Source organism: Drosophila mojavensis, unplaced genomic scaffold, assembly GCF_018153725.1.
Source record: "Drosophila mojavensis isolate 15081-1352.22 unplaced genomic scaffold, ASM1815372v1 contig_74, whole genome shotgun sequence".
NCBI classification, from domain to species: domain Eukaryota; kingdom Metazoa; phylum Arthropoda; class Insecta; order Diptera; family Drosophilidae; genus Drosophila; species Drosophila mojavensis.
Window position 1 is genome coordinate 17,513,246 of NW_025318899.1, and position 18,162 is coordinate 17,531,407.

The window sequence follows — 18,162 nt, forward strand, 5'->3', positions numbered from 1 at the left end:
CTGAATGCAATGGAATGAAAAAAGAATAATTTTATTCCATGAACTTCTGAATTATTAAAATATCTAAAAGAAAATATAAAAAAAAAATATTTTATAATATATATTTTTTTTATTCCACAAAATTCTAAAATCTAATAGGAAAACTTTGAGCTTTTAAAAAAAAATATAAAAAAAAAGAAATAAAATAAAATAATAAATATCAAAAATGAAATAAACTAAATAAATAAATTTTGTTTGCTAAATTCGATGATAAAGCAGAGAAAATATATTTTTACATAAAATGCATACATTTTCCTGTTTCAATTTCAATTGTTACTCTATTTTTTCTCATATTGCTTAATATTGCACAGTAAAATATATGAATAATCTTGCAAATAGAAAACTCAATAACTTTTCAGACCGAGTGATAAAATAACAAAAATATATTTTAGTATAAAATTTGTTTACATTATTATGATTATTATTATAATTATTATTATTTTTTTTTTTTTTTTAAGCTTTCTCATATATTTCTCTCGAAAAAAAATACAAACGAGTCCTAAACTTAAAAGATCGACTCAACACTGTCCTTACTTGACTATTTGCTAGCTGCACAAACAAATCGAACGCAATGAATGAAGGTTGTTTTTCTCTCTCAGTTGAGGCTAATAGTTTCGGTTCTTGCCCGTGGCAGTCATGTGCTCAGCGCCGACCATGTTGCGTACCGCATATGTGGGGCGCAGAATGATGAAGCTAACAATGAGATCGTCATTGACAACCATCACGGCGCCGGCGTTGTCGAACATGCCGCAATAGTTCGGCGCGGAGAAGATGGTGACCAGTTGGCGGCGTGCGAAGAACTCGTAGCCATCCTCGACAACCTGATGGGCGCGACAGATGACATCGACGCCCATGCGAAAGCAGAAGTTGCGTACCACATCGGCGCCGAAGGTGACGCTGACGCCGCGATCGTTGCCGCCCCAGCCCATCACCTTCTCGTCGGGATCGCTCCACAGCAGATCACAGACCAGACCCTGTTCGGGTATGTCGCAGGGTCGCTTGATGGCCAGTATGTCCTCGAAGCTCTTCAGGCTGGGACTGAGGCCGCCGTGCACGCAAAAGATGCGGCCGCCCACCAATGCAGCCAGCGGCATGCAGTCGTAGGTGTCCACAAAGTAGCGCCAGAGCTTTATCGAATACCGACGCTTGCACTCGTCGTAGAACCCGTAGATGCGATTGATGCTGGCGCACTCGTGGTTGCCGCGCAGCAGCCACATCACGTGTGGATAGCGCACCTTGTAGGCCAGCAGCAGCGTGAACGTCTCAATGGACAGCTTGCCGCGGTCCACGTAATCGCCCAGAAACAGATATCGGGAGGCCGGCGGATAGCCGCCCGAGTGCAAAATCCGCAGTAGATCCACAAACTGGCCGTGCACATCGCCGCAGATCTTCACTGGCGGCCTAATCTCCAAGAGCGATCGTTCCCTCAGAAATATGGGCCTGGCCTCCATGCACACAAAACGTATCTGATTCTCCGTCAGATTAGCGCCCTGTGCAGGGTTATCACAGTTGACAATATCCCTGATTATCCGATTGATATCCAGCGATTGCGCTGTCGGCGGGATATTCTGACTAACTCTCATATTCGTATGCCGGTGCGAAGAAAAGGAGTCATTGGTTCGTTTTGCCATTTTGTACAACAAATTCAGAATTTAGTTTCGACAAAAAATACATTTACTACTGATTTTATTTAAAACAAAAAACCAAACAAATTATGTATATGCAAAAATATTATTTGTAATAATTATTTGGGATTAAAAATTAGTATGAAAATATATTTAAATAATATATTTAAAAATATATTTTAAAAATCTAGCTACTTAATTTCTGTAAGCAATTATAAATATTTTAATTTATTTTAATTTGGTGTAAAAAATCAAATATATTTTAATTTACCATTAGCAATACACTATTGTTATATTTAAAAATTAAAAACAAATAACATAAATAAAATAATATATTTGTATACAGAAAATATAGCTATTATTAAATACATAGACATTTATAAAAGTTTTTTTTTGAATATTACAATTTTATGAATATTTGAAAATAAAATATTTCATTAAATTATAAAAAATATATAAATAAATTTTAAAATGTATCTGAATACTAATTTCTATTTATTTTTTTTTCCTTTTTATCAATTATCCAATATATTAAATAAATTTTAAAACAGTTGATAAATAAATAATCTGGGTATTTATATAATATTTGATAAATAAATAATTTAGATAATTATATATTAGATATTTATTTATATATAATTGATATTTAGTCTAGGTATTTCATTTACCACCCCGTTTCGGGTGTCAAATATTAAAACACACCTACTCATATTTTATATAATTTTCAACGCCCCTATTTGGGCGCCTAATATGCAGACGCGCCTGCTGCCGCCTCTCTAGGCTGTCAAAATGTTGCCCAAAAGGCTAAGGCTGACTCCGAAGCTGAGGCTGCGGCTGAGGCTGAACTAAAGTTGTTGCAATTCTGAGAATATTTTACGCTTGTTGAAGTTGACGACAACGTGGAAGCCACCGCCAACGATGTTGATGTCGATGCTGGCTGCTCGGCAGCAAGCCTGAAGCTTGTTAAGGTGTGAAAGAGAAGGGGAGCGTGAGGTTGAAGAGGAGGAGGGAGAGGCAGCGGTCGCAGTGCTATGGATTCGTGTTTTGTTTTCTTTGCACTTCAGTTGTATCACATCAATGGCCATTGTGTACGTCAACTTTGATGTTTCGGCAAAAGTTGTGAAGTGTGAGGTTTTAGACGTTCTTATTGCACTTTGCCGCAACCAGCTGCTAGCGAGCCGGCGGTCAGAGCTGGCTATCGCTGCTCGGACTCGAAGAGTCCGAAACTACCGACTTGACAGGTGAAGAATGCCAAAAAGAAAAGAAAGAAGGAAAAAACGATTCAAGTGGCTCTGTTGCCCGGCTTGGTATGGTCCGACCTGCCGTGTTGGCCACTTCAAAATCAACTCAAGCCTTTTAGACGGAAAGCGCAACCAACAGCAACAACCGCAACAACAGCAACAACAACTGATGGCTGGAAAAATCGACACAAGGCAGGAGTCAAAGTCGAGTCAAGTCGAGTCTGTTGCCTGATTTCGTATTTATTTTGTTTACTCGTTTCCTTTGAATTTTCTGTTCTAATTGAGTGAGAAGTGCGATGAGCTTGCAGTTTTCCATCACACATCCAGAGAGCTCCATCATCATCATAATCATCATCGCCTTCATCATTAACGGCATTATTATCCACATCATCTGTTGCAACGTTTTTACGCGGTTTTAATTGGATTTTCATACCTGTCCCGCGATGTTTGATTGGTGTTTGTATAATGAACTTGCAATATTCTCCAGCCCATGCCCATGCCCATGCCCAGCCCCGATCCAGATCCAGATCGCTGTCGAACAGCTGCTCTTGTTATTGTTATTGTTCGACTCGTAGAGCCCGTGAAATTTAACACACATCATCGTGTTCGCTCCTCAAACGTCAAACAGCTCTGCTCTGCTCTCCTCTATCTCTCTCTCTCTCTGTCTCTTTTCTCTCTCTGCGCTCCTTTCTCCATCGCAACACTAAGAAAATAAAAGTTCTTCAGCGCGCGTATTATTGGTTGATTGTACGTGACTTTGTTTATTTAATTTATGTTATTATTGCCTGATTAAGTATGGCCAGGGCCACAAAAAAAAAGGGTTTCTGTTATTTCATTAAAAATTGATTAGTGTTAAGGTACACAAACTTGCTGAGCTAAATAACAATGTAATTACGCAGAGCTCGGGCGTGGACCAAGCTCAACAAAAGAAAGTGGAGCTGGAAAGGAGCTGCTGACTGGCTATTACAGGGTATTGTTGTGCCAGCAGCAGGAAATATGAGTGGACAGAAATAAAATGTGTGAAACAGGCAGCAGGAAATGTAATTTGTGAGCGTTCTTAAAGTTAGAAACGAATCAATTGATGACTTTATAAAGGTATTGCATATGCTTTCTTGTTTATTATTTATTATTTAAATTTTATTGACTTATTTTTTATTTTCTATAAATTATAAAATTTTTTATAATTAAATGGCATTTATGTACATATTACAAAAATTAATTATTTTTATATATTAAATTATAAATAATATTATTTATTTAATTTTTATGCATTATTTATGCTGTAATATACATATGAGAATCAATCGATATTATTTTTTATTTATATTTATTTTTATTTATATTTATATTTATTTATTTATATTATATTTATCTATTCTTATTAAATTATTATTTATTTAATTGTATGTATTATTTATTCAGTATTTCATAAATACTATTTTTACATTGCTCATTACTTTTTTTTTATATTTATAATCAATTATAATGTGGCTTAGGCTGTGCTAAACAAGAGCAAGCCACAATGATTGTCTTGCTGTGCTCTACTAAATGTACGTCTATGAAGGTGTCTATCGTATTTATACTATTTTGGAGAGATGTCGACACCCGAGCATCTACTCTCATCGAACGAAAGTACGAGCGCCGACTTAGCACGATCAAGTCGGCCGATGCCCTCTGAGAATAAATACACACAACGAATGGAGAGTTCCGTATAAAAGCTCTTTCTAGGATTAGCTATAAAAACAAATGCCAATTAAGAGTTCTACATAAATGTTTATATATTTTTTTAACTTTTGTTATTTGTTGTTAATATATAATTTAAGTTATTTCACAAACATAACCAATGTTAATATGAATTTTTATATTTTATTTAATTAATATTATATTCTATTATGACAGGGTATAAAATATAATAGAAATATATTAAAAGCAGAGTGTATTGCCAAAATATATATAAATTCCTGAACTGAATGAAGAGTCAAGTCGATCTCTTTTGTTCGCCCTTCAAGCGAAATACCTGAAGTATGTGTTTATGTGTGTAAATTCAGATATGAGTTCAAGTAAATGAAGCTCGACTCGCGGCTCCCCTGTTCAGCCCCTGCCAACTAGAGCTCAATTACTTATTGTAAATCAGATTTTAGCTACCAAAAAAAGAACCGCAAAGAAAAAGTTGTAAAACACATTTTACGTCTAATTAACAAGTCAGCAAAAGTTGTGGGATGCCAACAATACAGCAACACATATACATACAGACATACACATATAGACAGCAACACATACACATACGAGCAGCTCCTGCTCTTCTGCGCAATCTAATTGCAATAAAAAATAGTTAAACAAAATACACATATACAAAGTAATAAACACGCCCGCCTCTCGGCCATTTTTATGGGCTGGAAAGTAAAGCAAACAGAATGAAAATTCATCATATCTGGAGCATGGAGCACTCCTAATGAGCAGCTCGGCCAAGGAACTGCAGTGCGCTTTTTAATGGACCCATAAAAATGTGCCAAGTGGGTAGGCAGCGGTGCTGTTTATGATCAAAACAACAACAGCAACAACAAAAATAAATGAAGAAACCAACCGAAAGACGACAGAAAGTAAAAAATGGTAAATTAAATGGCTGCAATAATTAAAACACCTGTTTTAATTAGATAGAAATGCATGTACAAGGTTTTTATCCAATGCATGAGAAAGAGATAGAGAGAGAGAGAGAGAGAGAGAGGGGGGCAAGACGATGGATTTTCCATGTGAACTCGAGCAGCGAGCATGCGAAGAAAAATATGTTGAAAGTTCCTTTGGGTGTTAAACTGCAGACACAATTAATGGATTGTCGGCGGCATCAAAGTTCCGAGCAGAACAGCTCTATCATAACTGGATGGCAGTAGTCGACTTCGTCGCTTCTCGCTTCTCGCTGCTTGCTGGCTTCTCTGCTGTCGGCGTGGCAGCTGCAACCTCGCTGAGCTGTTTAGCTGGAAAAGTTGGCAAAGCGTTTAACGATTTACCGCTAGTTGGGCTCATGCAACGTTTTTCCACGGCATTGTGGGCTGCACCCTTTGACTGCGACCACAAATATGCCAAAACATGATCATCAGCATTTGTCATTTGAATGTCTTGAGAAGCAAGCCCTAATCCTTTGGGCTTGACTCGAACTGTGGCTCGCCGCCTCCTGCTTACCTGTCAAACTCTAACAATGAGCATAGCATTCCAATTCAGGTTTTATATTTTTTCTTTGCTGCTGCTGCTGCTGCTGCTGCTTCTGCTTCTACTTCAAATGAAGTGCATTCATCCGGTGGCAATCCTTTTTTTTTCACTTGAATTTCCGTTGACATCCTGCAGACGAATTGTGCTCGTCCTCTGTCTGCTGTTGTCTATATATATATATATATATAAATATATGTATATAAAGAGCGTCGCTGACATATCCTTTAAGCATGATTAAAAACGTAGAGTAAATGAAAATTGTTTTGTGCTTACGCCTCTTAGCACACCTTGAAAACAACAACAAAGGATCTCCTTTCCATGCAACTGCACTGAACTTGAGCTGGAAATGAGAGAGAAAGAGAGAGAGATAGAGAGAGAGAGAATAGAATAGAATAGAGAAGTCTGTACAGGAGTTGCTGGAACAATAGACAACGGCCTTCCTGTAGGCTCTCTGCCAGCTTCCATATGCACTTAAAATTCTACAGATTTTCCCACTTAGTGATAAAGTTGCCGTTGAATGGCCCGACAGTTGCCTATTGTCTAGGACACCGACTTCCAGTTGGCCCCGCCTACCAAATAAGCCTGGGACGGTGGGCGGCGCCTACCAAATAAGCCTGGGACGGCGAACAGGGCAGTGGAGTCAGGTAGGGGCGAGCGCCTTGCGATTTCATGCTTAAATGGAGTCGTTAAATTATTTTCTGAAATTGAGCCGACTCGAGTCGAGTCGAGCCGCTGCTCTGTGTGCCATGTGTGTGTGGCATTGGCATTGGCATTGGCATTGGCATTGGAGCTCCACTTTACTTAGAAGCCGGCACGTCGAGCTGTAAACGGAAGTACTTACATCCCACTCCCAGGGCACAAAGTCACTCGCAGGCATTAAATTAAAATATCTTGCGTACATTTTCTTGTTTCTGTTTTTTTTTTTTTTCTGTGTTTTTCTCCTCCTGTTCTTTAATTAAAACCGAAATGTTATTGTCTGCATTTGGAATTTGTTGTGCGTGTGGCACGAGGCCCTTAAATGCATTTTGTATGTGATTTCACGGTTTTATAGCAGACACTCTCTGTGCTGGAGCTAATGGCCCACATGAAGTACATGAGAAAGGAACTTGACATTGACTACGACTACGAATTCGTGGTGGTCTTTGCTTTGATATTGAAAACTGCTTTGAAGTGCTGTGGTCATAGCAAAATGTAATTTTTATTTCGTTTCGAATTAACTTTCATTTATAAAACAATTCACACTTGTAATGTCTGCCTCAATCGAACTACAAAAATATTAAATAAATATAAATATTAAATTTCACATTTATTTTCTTATTCTCTGCATAAATATCATAATTTTCATTTTACATTTATTTTCATACTCTCTGCCCCAATCGAATCTTTGAAAAAAATAGTTATTTGAAATCAATATAAATATTTAAATATCCATTTATTCTCATATTTATTTAAATAAGTTCTGTTGCCTCAACTCTCAATCCTTTCGCTGCGCCCAAGTGGGTCAAATGTTTAACACATCTACACGATACTTCAATTTTCCTTACAACGCTTTCAACTTTAAGCTCCACACACTGACAAGAATAAAAAAAATATATGTGGAACAAGGTCAGCTGTTAGCCAGGCCAAAGAGCAGAAGCAGCAGAACGGACCCAAGCCCCAATATGGCCAATATATCACATGACGCCTACAATTTAAGCTGCCAGCAAAAAATGAAATGCAAACAGGGCGAACGAAGAGAAATGACAAACATTTATATAAATAACACCATCGACTCCAATTAAAGCAGCTTTTGTGGATCTCTCGTAGCCCGCTCGGTGGTTGCGCTGCTCCGTTTGCTGGTGTCTGATAAAAACCGCAAAGCGAAATGTTTGTGTGCGTTTCTGTGTGTGTGTGCTTGAGTAATAAAAATGCAAAACAAAAACGGCCAAAATATGTATTTTGTGGCCCGCGTGGGCGTGGCAGCTGTAGCGGCCAAAAGACATGCAGCAACCAGAACGAAATCGACGTCGACGTCGAGCAGCAGCAGCAGAAGCAGCAGCAGCAGCAGCAGGAGCAGCGACAACCGAACCACTTCCAACTGTCATTCGCATGGAAAAACGATGACGTACCGATGTACTGGACACCAACAACAGCAGCAACAAGAATAAGTCAGAAAAAATAAGAGAACTGAGCAAGTACAAAGACTTGCAAATACCCTAAAACAGCAGCGGAAAATGGAGGGAAATGGAAGAGCTTTGTGTATAACTGCTGGAGATTACCATGAGTAATTAAAGCAGGAATCTGAAAAAGGAATTAAGAGAATGGTTTTCTTTAAGAGTGCTATGTGTTCAACTATTAATAGTATAATTTTTATAATTAATAATATATTTCTCTTTAATTTACTCTTCACAATATATTTAAATACTATTATAAGTAAATTAAATAAAAATTTTAAAAATTTAAAAAAAGTAAAATAAAATAAAATATATAAAAATATACAATAAATATGGTGTAAATAAAATATCATTAAATTAATAAAAATAATTTGATAATAATTAATTACTTACTATAAAGATAACTTTGGTGGATTTCTGTACAACTCTCAAATATTTTATATCAATAAATTCGATCTTCTAATCCGACTGTTAAATTTCTGTTGTCTGTCAGCCTAGACTCTCCTGACTTAATTCTGTTTAAACTTGAATCAAACCTAACGAATTCCTGTATATTTTATATAAAATTCCTCACTCGCATCGCTCAATAATCTTCAGAGTTAATTAAGTAGCTAAGTTACCTCTGTCAGAGTCAGTTAAAAATATTGCAGCAACATTTGGCAGCAAGTGGCGAACGACGAGAACAATAATAATTTATGCATGCGTTGCGGTAAGGCGAAAAGCAAGCGAATGGTAAGAGTGCACTGTGATAAAGAGACAGAGAGGGGGGGAGGGGCTAAGCGGACTGAAAAATGGTTTGCGGGGTATAACCGCAAAATGTTCACTTTGCATTTGTTGTTGCTGCCGTTGTTGCTTCTCTTGTTATTGTTGTTGCTGTTTACAGGGTAACGCAGTCGAAGAGCAATATGCAAAAAGTGAATCTGAGCTGCAGCCGGAAAACGGAAATTGTGGCAAATGCAGCCCTCGGCTGAATGGTCCGTTACCCCAGACCGCACCTCCTGCTGCCCCCGCCGCTTTGCTCCTATGCTCCTCATCAGACTGTCCCCGGCTGAAAAACCACATGACTTGCGAGAGCGCTGCACTCAAGGATTTATGCTCTGCCACCGTTTAAGTCAGGCCAATCTGTTGGCTTCGCAGCTTCCTCGGCTGCGAACGCGCACGCGGTTTTTGTCGCGCTTAAACCCATTTCTGGCTTTGGCTTTCAATTTGCAATTGCAATTGGCTACAAAATGTGTGCGAATAACATGCAGAGGGACACACACTTGCGTCTCTGCGTGGAGCTTAGACAAAGTCGCATTGTTTGGCATTGGGGACTCGTTCGACTTTGAGTTACGACTGCACCACCAATGCCACCAATGCCACCAGCTGCCGAATCTTGCCTTTTAATAAAACCATGCCACAGCGAATGCCACACATAAACTTGATTAATCGCAAGGCGCGCATTTAGTCAGGGCTTTTGGGATCTTAAAGAGAGTTTATGATGCATAAACAAGTTGAGTTGATTGAGAGAGAAATAAAAAATGAATACTGATGAAATGTTGAGCATGTTTAGTCATTCGTCAGACAAAAAGCATTTCTCTATTATTATATATGTTGTATTAAAATTCAAGAGGTCGAATGATATAATAAAAATAAAAATATAGATGTTGGAGTAGGTTCAGCTTAACATCGACTGGAACTCTGAGAAGAAAGACAAACTTTTTTCTATCATAAATACCAACATAAATATATATATCAAGAAGATGTGAGTTTAAATAGAAGACTCAAGAGAGGCATTGAAGTAAAGAGAATAATATATTAATAGTAAAGAAATAAATATATATATTTTTTTTAATAAATAAATGAAAATAATAAAACCCTGTCCTTTACGCCTGAAAGCATATATATCTATATATAAATCCTTACATAAAAACATTTCCATTTAATGCATATATGTGTTGTATGTAATGTATAGCTTAAATTAATGCCTGATTCTCACATAATCCGTTATCACTGGCAGCTTATCAGCTACCCCAACAACAGGTCATTGAACAAGGCCCATAAAAACCAACTGTGCCGCCATCATGCCGCTGCTGCAGCCCTGCAACCCAATCAAATATCAAATACGAGAAAAAAATGTAGAAATATCAACCCAAAAAATTACAGAAAAATTGCGCAAATGCGACATATGAATTTAATTGCCTAAATAAGCCTAATCAAGGCACGGAAATCGGAAATCGGAAAGCGAGGCAAACAAATGTTGACAAAGCCAATGGCAATGCGAAACGAGCCGAACGCTGATTGCTTTTAATAAAAATATAATGCATCCGCACTCGAAAGCCATCAGAAAATCGCCAAAAATCGAAATCGAAACGACAATGAAAACGTAAATGAAAACGAAAATGAAATCGAAATGAATGCGAAACGCAACGGCTGAGCACAATGACAACTTAATTTCTGCCATAGAAAGTGCCCGCAAAGGAGCAGCTAAAATTGACATATTGACAGCCAGACAAAAGGCAGCAGCACACGAGCCATTCTATGGGGTGGATTCAAGGCGAGGACATGGACATGGACATGGACCACGACAACAACCACGAACCACGACCCCACCCAACCGAACTAAGCCAAAACCGCAATCGCAGTGCAGTTGTCAGGCTCGGCGTCAAAAATAACAAACATTGCGACAGCAATAAAATATCGCAAAAATAAAAAAGAAATAATCAAACAGCAACGACGACGATTTGATGCCCTTTGAAATATATCTTACATATAATAAAATTAAATATTTATTTACACATTTAAAGGGAGGAAATGTTTATATAAAAAAATTTTTAATTTTATTCTTTACATTTGTATTATGCTTATAATTTATTGTATTTAAAAACAAAAACCAAAAAAAAAAAACAATTCATAATAAAAAGTAAATAAAATAAAATTTAAAAAAAATTTATTAATTTACAAATTAAAAAAAAAAAATAATAATCATAAAAGCCTATTACAAAATTTCGTTTTACAATTTTGTTATATTCTTATTAAATACGTTTCTGTATTTAAAAACTAAGAGTAATTCGTAATACAAAAAAATAAATAAATAAAAAATAAAAAATTAATAAAACCAAATATTTATATATATAATTTAAAAAATGAAACTAAAAACTAAGTAAGATACACCATCAAAATAGATATATAATTGTATTTAATATATATATATATATATATATATAAAATTTTGTTAAATCAAGTTAAGTGAGCTAAGATCTGTACGAGAAGCTGTGAGCATTGGTAAGTGCTGTGAGACAACAGAGTTAATCATACTGCAATATCATAAATGCGAGAGGGTTAACTCAGTTTACCCAATGAATTTACCCAATTTAGTCAGTCAATAAAATAGTAATACCATATGACTGTGTAACACAGGCGATATCCAAGTCAAGGTACACACAGTTAGTGTATAAACATAACATGGTAGCTCTGTATAGGCCAATGCTTAATTGAAGCTGCAATAGCAACACAAAAATCCAATCAAAACGCAATGAAAACCTAGAGCCGAGCCGTGAGACAGCTGTGACTCAACTAGACAACTAACTGCGCCTCACTCTAACACTCGAAAGGCCTCTCTTTCTGCACACACACACACACACACACACGACGAAAGTGACACACTCTGGTTGTGGCCTGGCTGTTGATGTTATTCTGGCAAATAATCACAACAAGGCAAGGCACAACAAGGACCTTGTCAAACGCACGTAAGCGATATAGATATAGATATCGATGTAGAGATACAGATACAGATACAGCTACAGATAGTTGGCTCTATAGATATTGAGATATAGATACAGCCACAGATAAAGCCTGACTGCAAACAAACACATACAGACAGACAAACAGACAGACGGACAGGCGGATATGAAGGCTGCATTGCCCAGTGGAGCGTGTATAAGCGCCTTGCAGCCCGCAGTCAACGTAACTCGACCAAATTGCAGTCGCCCTCCCTTGATTTCCTCGAGGCACCCAAACAAGCAAATCCAATTTGAGCCACAATACACAAATCCTGTTTTTGTTTTGCTCCGACTCCGAATCCGGGAGTCAGAGTCGAGGTCCTTGTTACTCTGGTCACATTAATAAATCCTTTGCCCAGCAGCATGCTAAACAATAAATATATAGAAAACTTTGCTTTGTTTTTGTCTTGGGCAAATAGTTTTCCCTGCCCCAGCCTAATGGTTTTTCGCTCAAGATTAGCCACATTCCAGACACCTCTCCCAGCCTCTCAACAGACGAGTCTGTCTCTTCAGCCTCGGTCGGTCTGTTTGTTTGTGGCTCGACAGAAATATTCAGTGTGAAGGTTGAAGGTGCTTAAGAGACGCAGCTGCCTTTGTTTGAAATTGTTTTGGGTTTTTGCTTATTGTGGTGCAATAATGAAGTGTGGAGATGATGAGAGAGGTTGCTGCTCAAGGAGAAACTCTATAAGAGGGCTACAGCATACAGCTGTGAGGTTAGAGTGGGGAATGGAGCTAGATATCAATTGAGATATAGTCTGTCTGACTAAACTAGCTTAACTAAGACTTGCAGCTTAAAGACAAAAATTTAACTAAAATTTTCAATTAATTGGGGTTACGCAGATAATTGCGCTTTTAGTGCTGCCAACTCCCATCTGTCCGGCTGCACTTAAGGAAATAGACATAAACTTGTAATGCTCCACATGGCGCATTAAGCTGGCCAAAGCCCTTAAGCTATTAATAAGCACATCTGTAGCCGCAGCCACAAGTTAGGCTGCTCCAGAGCAGACAACTAATTTTATGGCCATCACATCAGGCAAACGGCAAATGCCAACAAACAACTACCAGGCCAATCAAATACGCACACAGAGACAGACACCTCCCAGGGCCCATAAAAAACGCCCACATGACAAATAAGACAAAGCACACATAAACCACGCCTCCCCCTTCCACCGCCCGTCAAATGGCCAAAATCTCATTCCAGCCAACGTCAAATATCAGCGAGAAAATAACAACAAGAACTGAATTTGTTAGCTGTGTTATGTAAATTGCACACGAGAGTGTCGCAGGGCCGGGCCGAACAGGCCCTGGTGAGCCTATATACCCCATACATACACATACACATACACATGCATGCGTATAAATATATATTATGTAAATAAAAGAAATAATAAGCTACGCCGAGCTAAACAAAATCCGAGCAGCGAAAAAAAAACAACAACAACAACAACAAGAAGAAATGAGAGGCAAACCAGGCAAAATTATTTTCATGATGCGTTGATGATGTTTATATTTACGATACGACAAATATGCAGTAGGTTGACAGGAGCGGGGGGCGGGGGCGGGGCCACTGAAATCATTTTGTAATATAATTTGTGTTGTTGTTGCTGGGGATACACTTTTATGGGCGCCCGGGCATAATCAACATTATCCGAAAACCGCAAACCGCCTACAAAATGCTGAGGAGCAGCGGCCTCCTGCGGCGGCGACAGAGCTCGGCCGCATTATCATCTCATTGCATAGGACTTAATCCTGCGGCAAGTTATTAAAGCGTAACGCAACGTTCCTTGCCTCATTGCCATTGCCATCGTCGTCATCGTTGTCGCTGGAGTCCTTGGCGTCCGTGGAGTCCTTGGTGTTCTCGTCCTGCTTGTCGTCGCCCCACTGGTTTTATTGTTCGCGCTGCGCTTAACTTGTTTCGCATTGTGTGGAACGTGCCAGGAGGCGCTGCCTTAATACTAAATGATCCAATATCCTGTTTCCTGCATTTGCAGCAGCAGCAGCAGCAGGAGCAGCCTATCTTAAAGGGTCCTTTGTGGCAGCGCCTTAACTCTACTGCTTTCTGTCCATTATTTACCCGCTCTCTGTGCGAACTTCAAGTCGCCTCCTCCTGGCAGCCTGCTGCACAGCTATTTGTCCAGGCAGCGATGGAAAACTATGTGAAGCGCGCACACAAAAGAAATGAAAATGATGTTGTATCTGATTCTTTGCACACGGCAACTTAAATAGCAAAATGTAAACTTTTAATTATGCAACTCGTCATCGTCGTCGTCGTCGTCTTCGTTGTCGTCTTCTTTTCATTTCATCTACCAAAGACGCGATGCCCAAAAGTTAAAATACACATAATTAGCAGTAGTTTTTGTCTCCTCCATTTTTTACCGCCCGATTCTGTCGTTCATTCTACGCTGCGGCTGTGTGTATCTTTGGGATATGAGGCCCCAGCCCAGCTGCCAGCCAGCCTAGCTGACTGAATGCCCAAAAAACTAGGCCATCAACTCCCATAAGTACTCGCTGTTTTAGTTTTAGCGCAAAGCTGTTGACAGGCCGAACAAAGTCCTGGCTAATTAAATGAAAATATTCATTAGCCTAGCGTGCATCAAACGGGCATTGAAATCACTTTGCTAAGCTGTCAAAAAAAAGGAGTCAATATTATATATAATTAGCTAATTAATGGCAGTAGCTAAAATACAAGTTGCACTTAAAATATTTGAATATATCAATGTTGAGCTGTCGAGCTTTTGTAGTAGAATGGAAAAATGGTTTTAAAAATTTTATTAAAATAAAACATATACTAATATATTATTTATATATTGTGAATATATATATAACAAAAAAAAAATGATTTAATTGAATTTTTATATATTGTATATATTTTTAAAATATTCTTTTAAAACATAATTATAATATTTTTATAGGTTTTTAATATTACAAATAAAAATAGTAAATTTTTGAATTTTTTGTAAAATTAATATTTTTAAAACAATATTTTATAAAATATTTTAAAATGTAATTTTTAAAAAAATCAATTAAAATAAAAATAAAAAAAATAAAACAATTTAAATATAGATGTGTAAATGCATAAAAAATATATACAAATTATTATTTATATAAATGAATATAAAAAATATTTAAGATTTCATAAAGACCAAATTCAATTACAGAATATAAAGAATTCAATAAATATGATAAATTTATATGCCTAAATATATGTTTAGTTTACATATACTCAAAGCATTCAGACTGCTGATTACACGATTGTAATATAATTGTTAGTATATATACTTATTAGTATATATACTTATTTTCTAATTTCTGACAGAAATAATTCATTATTTATTTTAATTTTCTAATGCTCAAACCAGGCTAAATTCTTCTATATATCTAAGACTTTTCTATTATAGATCTTTTTCTGTTTTGGTGTAGTATAATGTTCTTGCTCTTATTTGTGCCTAAACAAAAAACTAAGTCGTAACTACATTGGAGTGAAGTAACTTTAAGCATAAATTTAATTTAAGTTCAATTTGAAGTATCATGTTTTCTTTGTCACATTTATGAACGCAATGTTTTCACACAAAGGCCCCAGGCAATTCACTTTAGTGACGCCTTCAAGTAGGCTTTAAAAAAAACACAACGCCAACACCAACAACAACAACAACTACAGCAGCCACAAAAAGCAACAACAAAAAGTTTTACACTCGTCCAGCCACTTTTAACGCCGTTGCCTTTTGTGTCGATGTTTTTTAGGCAGCAAGTGTGACAAAACTTTGGATTGAATGGGGGGGATTAGCCGCAGGCAAGGCATGCGCATAGCTGTAACATGTCGTAATATTCACAAATAACAACAAGAGAAACAAGTAACACCAAAAACATGCCACAAAACATGGCATTGAAAGTCGCTGCCAAAAAAAAAAAGAAAGAAAGAAAAAAAAACAGAATGAAAAACAAAATTTTTTTGCGCCTAGCGCAACATAATCTTGTTAACAATTTGTGTGAGTGCGTATGCTTGTGGATATGACACATGTGACAACCAGAACAACAACAACAACAACAACCTCAACAGCAACGATAACAAAATGGAAAAGAAAAAGAATTCTTCAAGTCAATGGCAAAACACGCAGCATTTGTTTTGTTCAACATAATCCTGTAGGTGTGACATTTATATATATACATTTCGGCTTTGATCCTTTAAGGATAACTCCCAACAGCATAAATATACATACGTGGATATGTAACAAGCAAAATGTATAAAAGAAAAGAAATCATTTCCTCACGTTCACGGTCTCTCTCCCCTCTCCCTTTGTGTGTGAGTGTGCAACACTTGAGGCATTTGCCACACTCCTCACCCACCTTCGGCCTGGCCAGGCACCTCTTGCACAGCCAACTTAAGTTGTCAAAATCAGCAAGGATTTTCCTTTTGCTTGTCACAGGCCTCATCAGGGTATTTTCCTTTCAGATTCAGGCACTGCGTGCGCTCCTCTTTGCATACTTCTACTTCTATATTTTCATGCTCTTTGCTTCGATTCTTTGCTTCGTAGGTGTTGTGACATTTGACCGCGCGCCCGACATCAAACAAAATTGTTTTGGCAAATTGCCCTGGAGGCGCATTCGGTAAACTCACTTACAAGCCAGACTTATTGTCAAAATTTGAGCATTAGCATAAGATATTACACAAAAGTTAAGTAAAAATAATTTCAAAAGGGAAAGCACTGAAGTTAAATAATGTATATCGAGTCGAGCTGGTAACGAATTCGATCAAGTTAAATTATTTTTAGCATAGGCGAAAATGTGTCAAGCAATATAGTAGCTCAGCTATTTCATTTACATATCAAATATTTATTATTTAAAATGTCTAAGCTGACTTGCTAAAGTGTTTTTATATTCAGAACTCTAGACTAATTTATGAGCTCTCCAGCTGGCAAAGAATGCCGTGCCCATTAGCCATGTCCACTTTTGTAGCATTTGCAATTATTTTTATTTTCAATATACGTGAAATATATTCGAGCACTTGAGCATGGGTTTCCAATACCCAAATGGGGGTTACTTGTTCGTGTCCAGCTGTTTAGAGTGAGGGTCGATTTGTCTAACATTTCCTGTATCGATATTGCTTTTTCTTTTATCCTAAATTGACATTATGTAGTTTATAGATTCCTATAATGCTTGAAATTCTTTTTAATTTATTAGTAAATAGATGTTGGCATAATAATTAATAGAAAGAAATGGTATAATAGATAACCTTGACTAGAAAATAATTATATATTAATGAAAAAATATATATAATAATAATAATAATAAATATTATTAAATTATAATAGTTCAGTTCACTTCTCTTTTCTTTTTACTTATTTTTTATTTTTTATTTTTTTTATTTTTTATTTTATTTTTTTTTTTTTTTTTTTTTTTTTTTGATAACAATAGCAAAACTAGCCATAAATACGACAAACTCATCTCCCACAAGGCATTTACCTTGGCATGAAGCTCAGCTCATCCAAGCCCCATCTGCCACTTCCATTATATATCAAACTCAAGCTCAAATTACAAATCAGAAAAAGCTTTAGGGATTATTTTTAATAGATCTTCACAGACTTAGCACACATAATTGCTGAACGACCACAAAATCATTTTTAATTCGCTACAAGCAGCGATTAAATGTGAATGCTCAACACCTTTTTATGCGCGCTGACTTCCAAATTATTTCTATTTTTTTGTCGAGCAACAGCAACTCTTCTTCTTCGCCGGGGCGGGAGAGAGACTATCAACAAAGGCTAAAAACTACTAAGACCTAAGCTTACTTAATGTGCCCACTTTGAGCGGTGTCAACACCGAGTTGGCTGGCTAGAGCCAGAGCCAGAGCCAGAGTCAGAGCCAGAGGCAGAGCTAGAGCCACAGCCGGACCCGGGCAAATGTTGCTACTTAGTTGGCTGCCGTGGCTGGGGGCAGACTACCTCGTAATCGGCTTACAGCAATAAATTGTCCATGGCACGGCCGTGGACGGGCGGCATGGCTCGTCGAGTTGACAAAATGACCAACAAAATGCAGCATTTGCCGGCAAATGGAACCGCTGCAGTAGCCACGCCAGGCCAGCCCCTATTTCGAGCTCTTCCTCTTCCTTTTTTTTACAATTTTTCTTTCAATTCTGTTTCCC

General features: G+C 37.4%; 1 protein-coding gene across 1 annotated transcript; it reads right to left on the reverse strand.

The window, feature by feature from the left end:
- Positions 1–467: 467 nt before the first annotated feature.
- On the reverse strand, positions 468–1,743 carry LOC6582860 (serine/threonine-protein phosphatase alpha-2 isoform). The gene has a single exon (XM_002008509.4). The coding sequence runs from the start codon at positions 1,668–1,670 to the stop codon at positions 645–647; it is 1,026 nt and encodes a 341-aa protein (XP_002008545.1). The 5' UTR covers positions 1,671–1,743; the 3' UTR covers positions 468–644.
- Between the last annotated feature and the right edge of the window lie 16,419 nt (positions 1,744–18,162).

What these genes read in the sequence shown, in the direction of transcription:
- LOC6582860 (XM_002008509.4), bottom strand. Translation starts at nt 1,670, where the DNA reads ATGGCAAAACGAACCAATGACTCCTTTTCTTCGCACCGGCATACGAAT.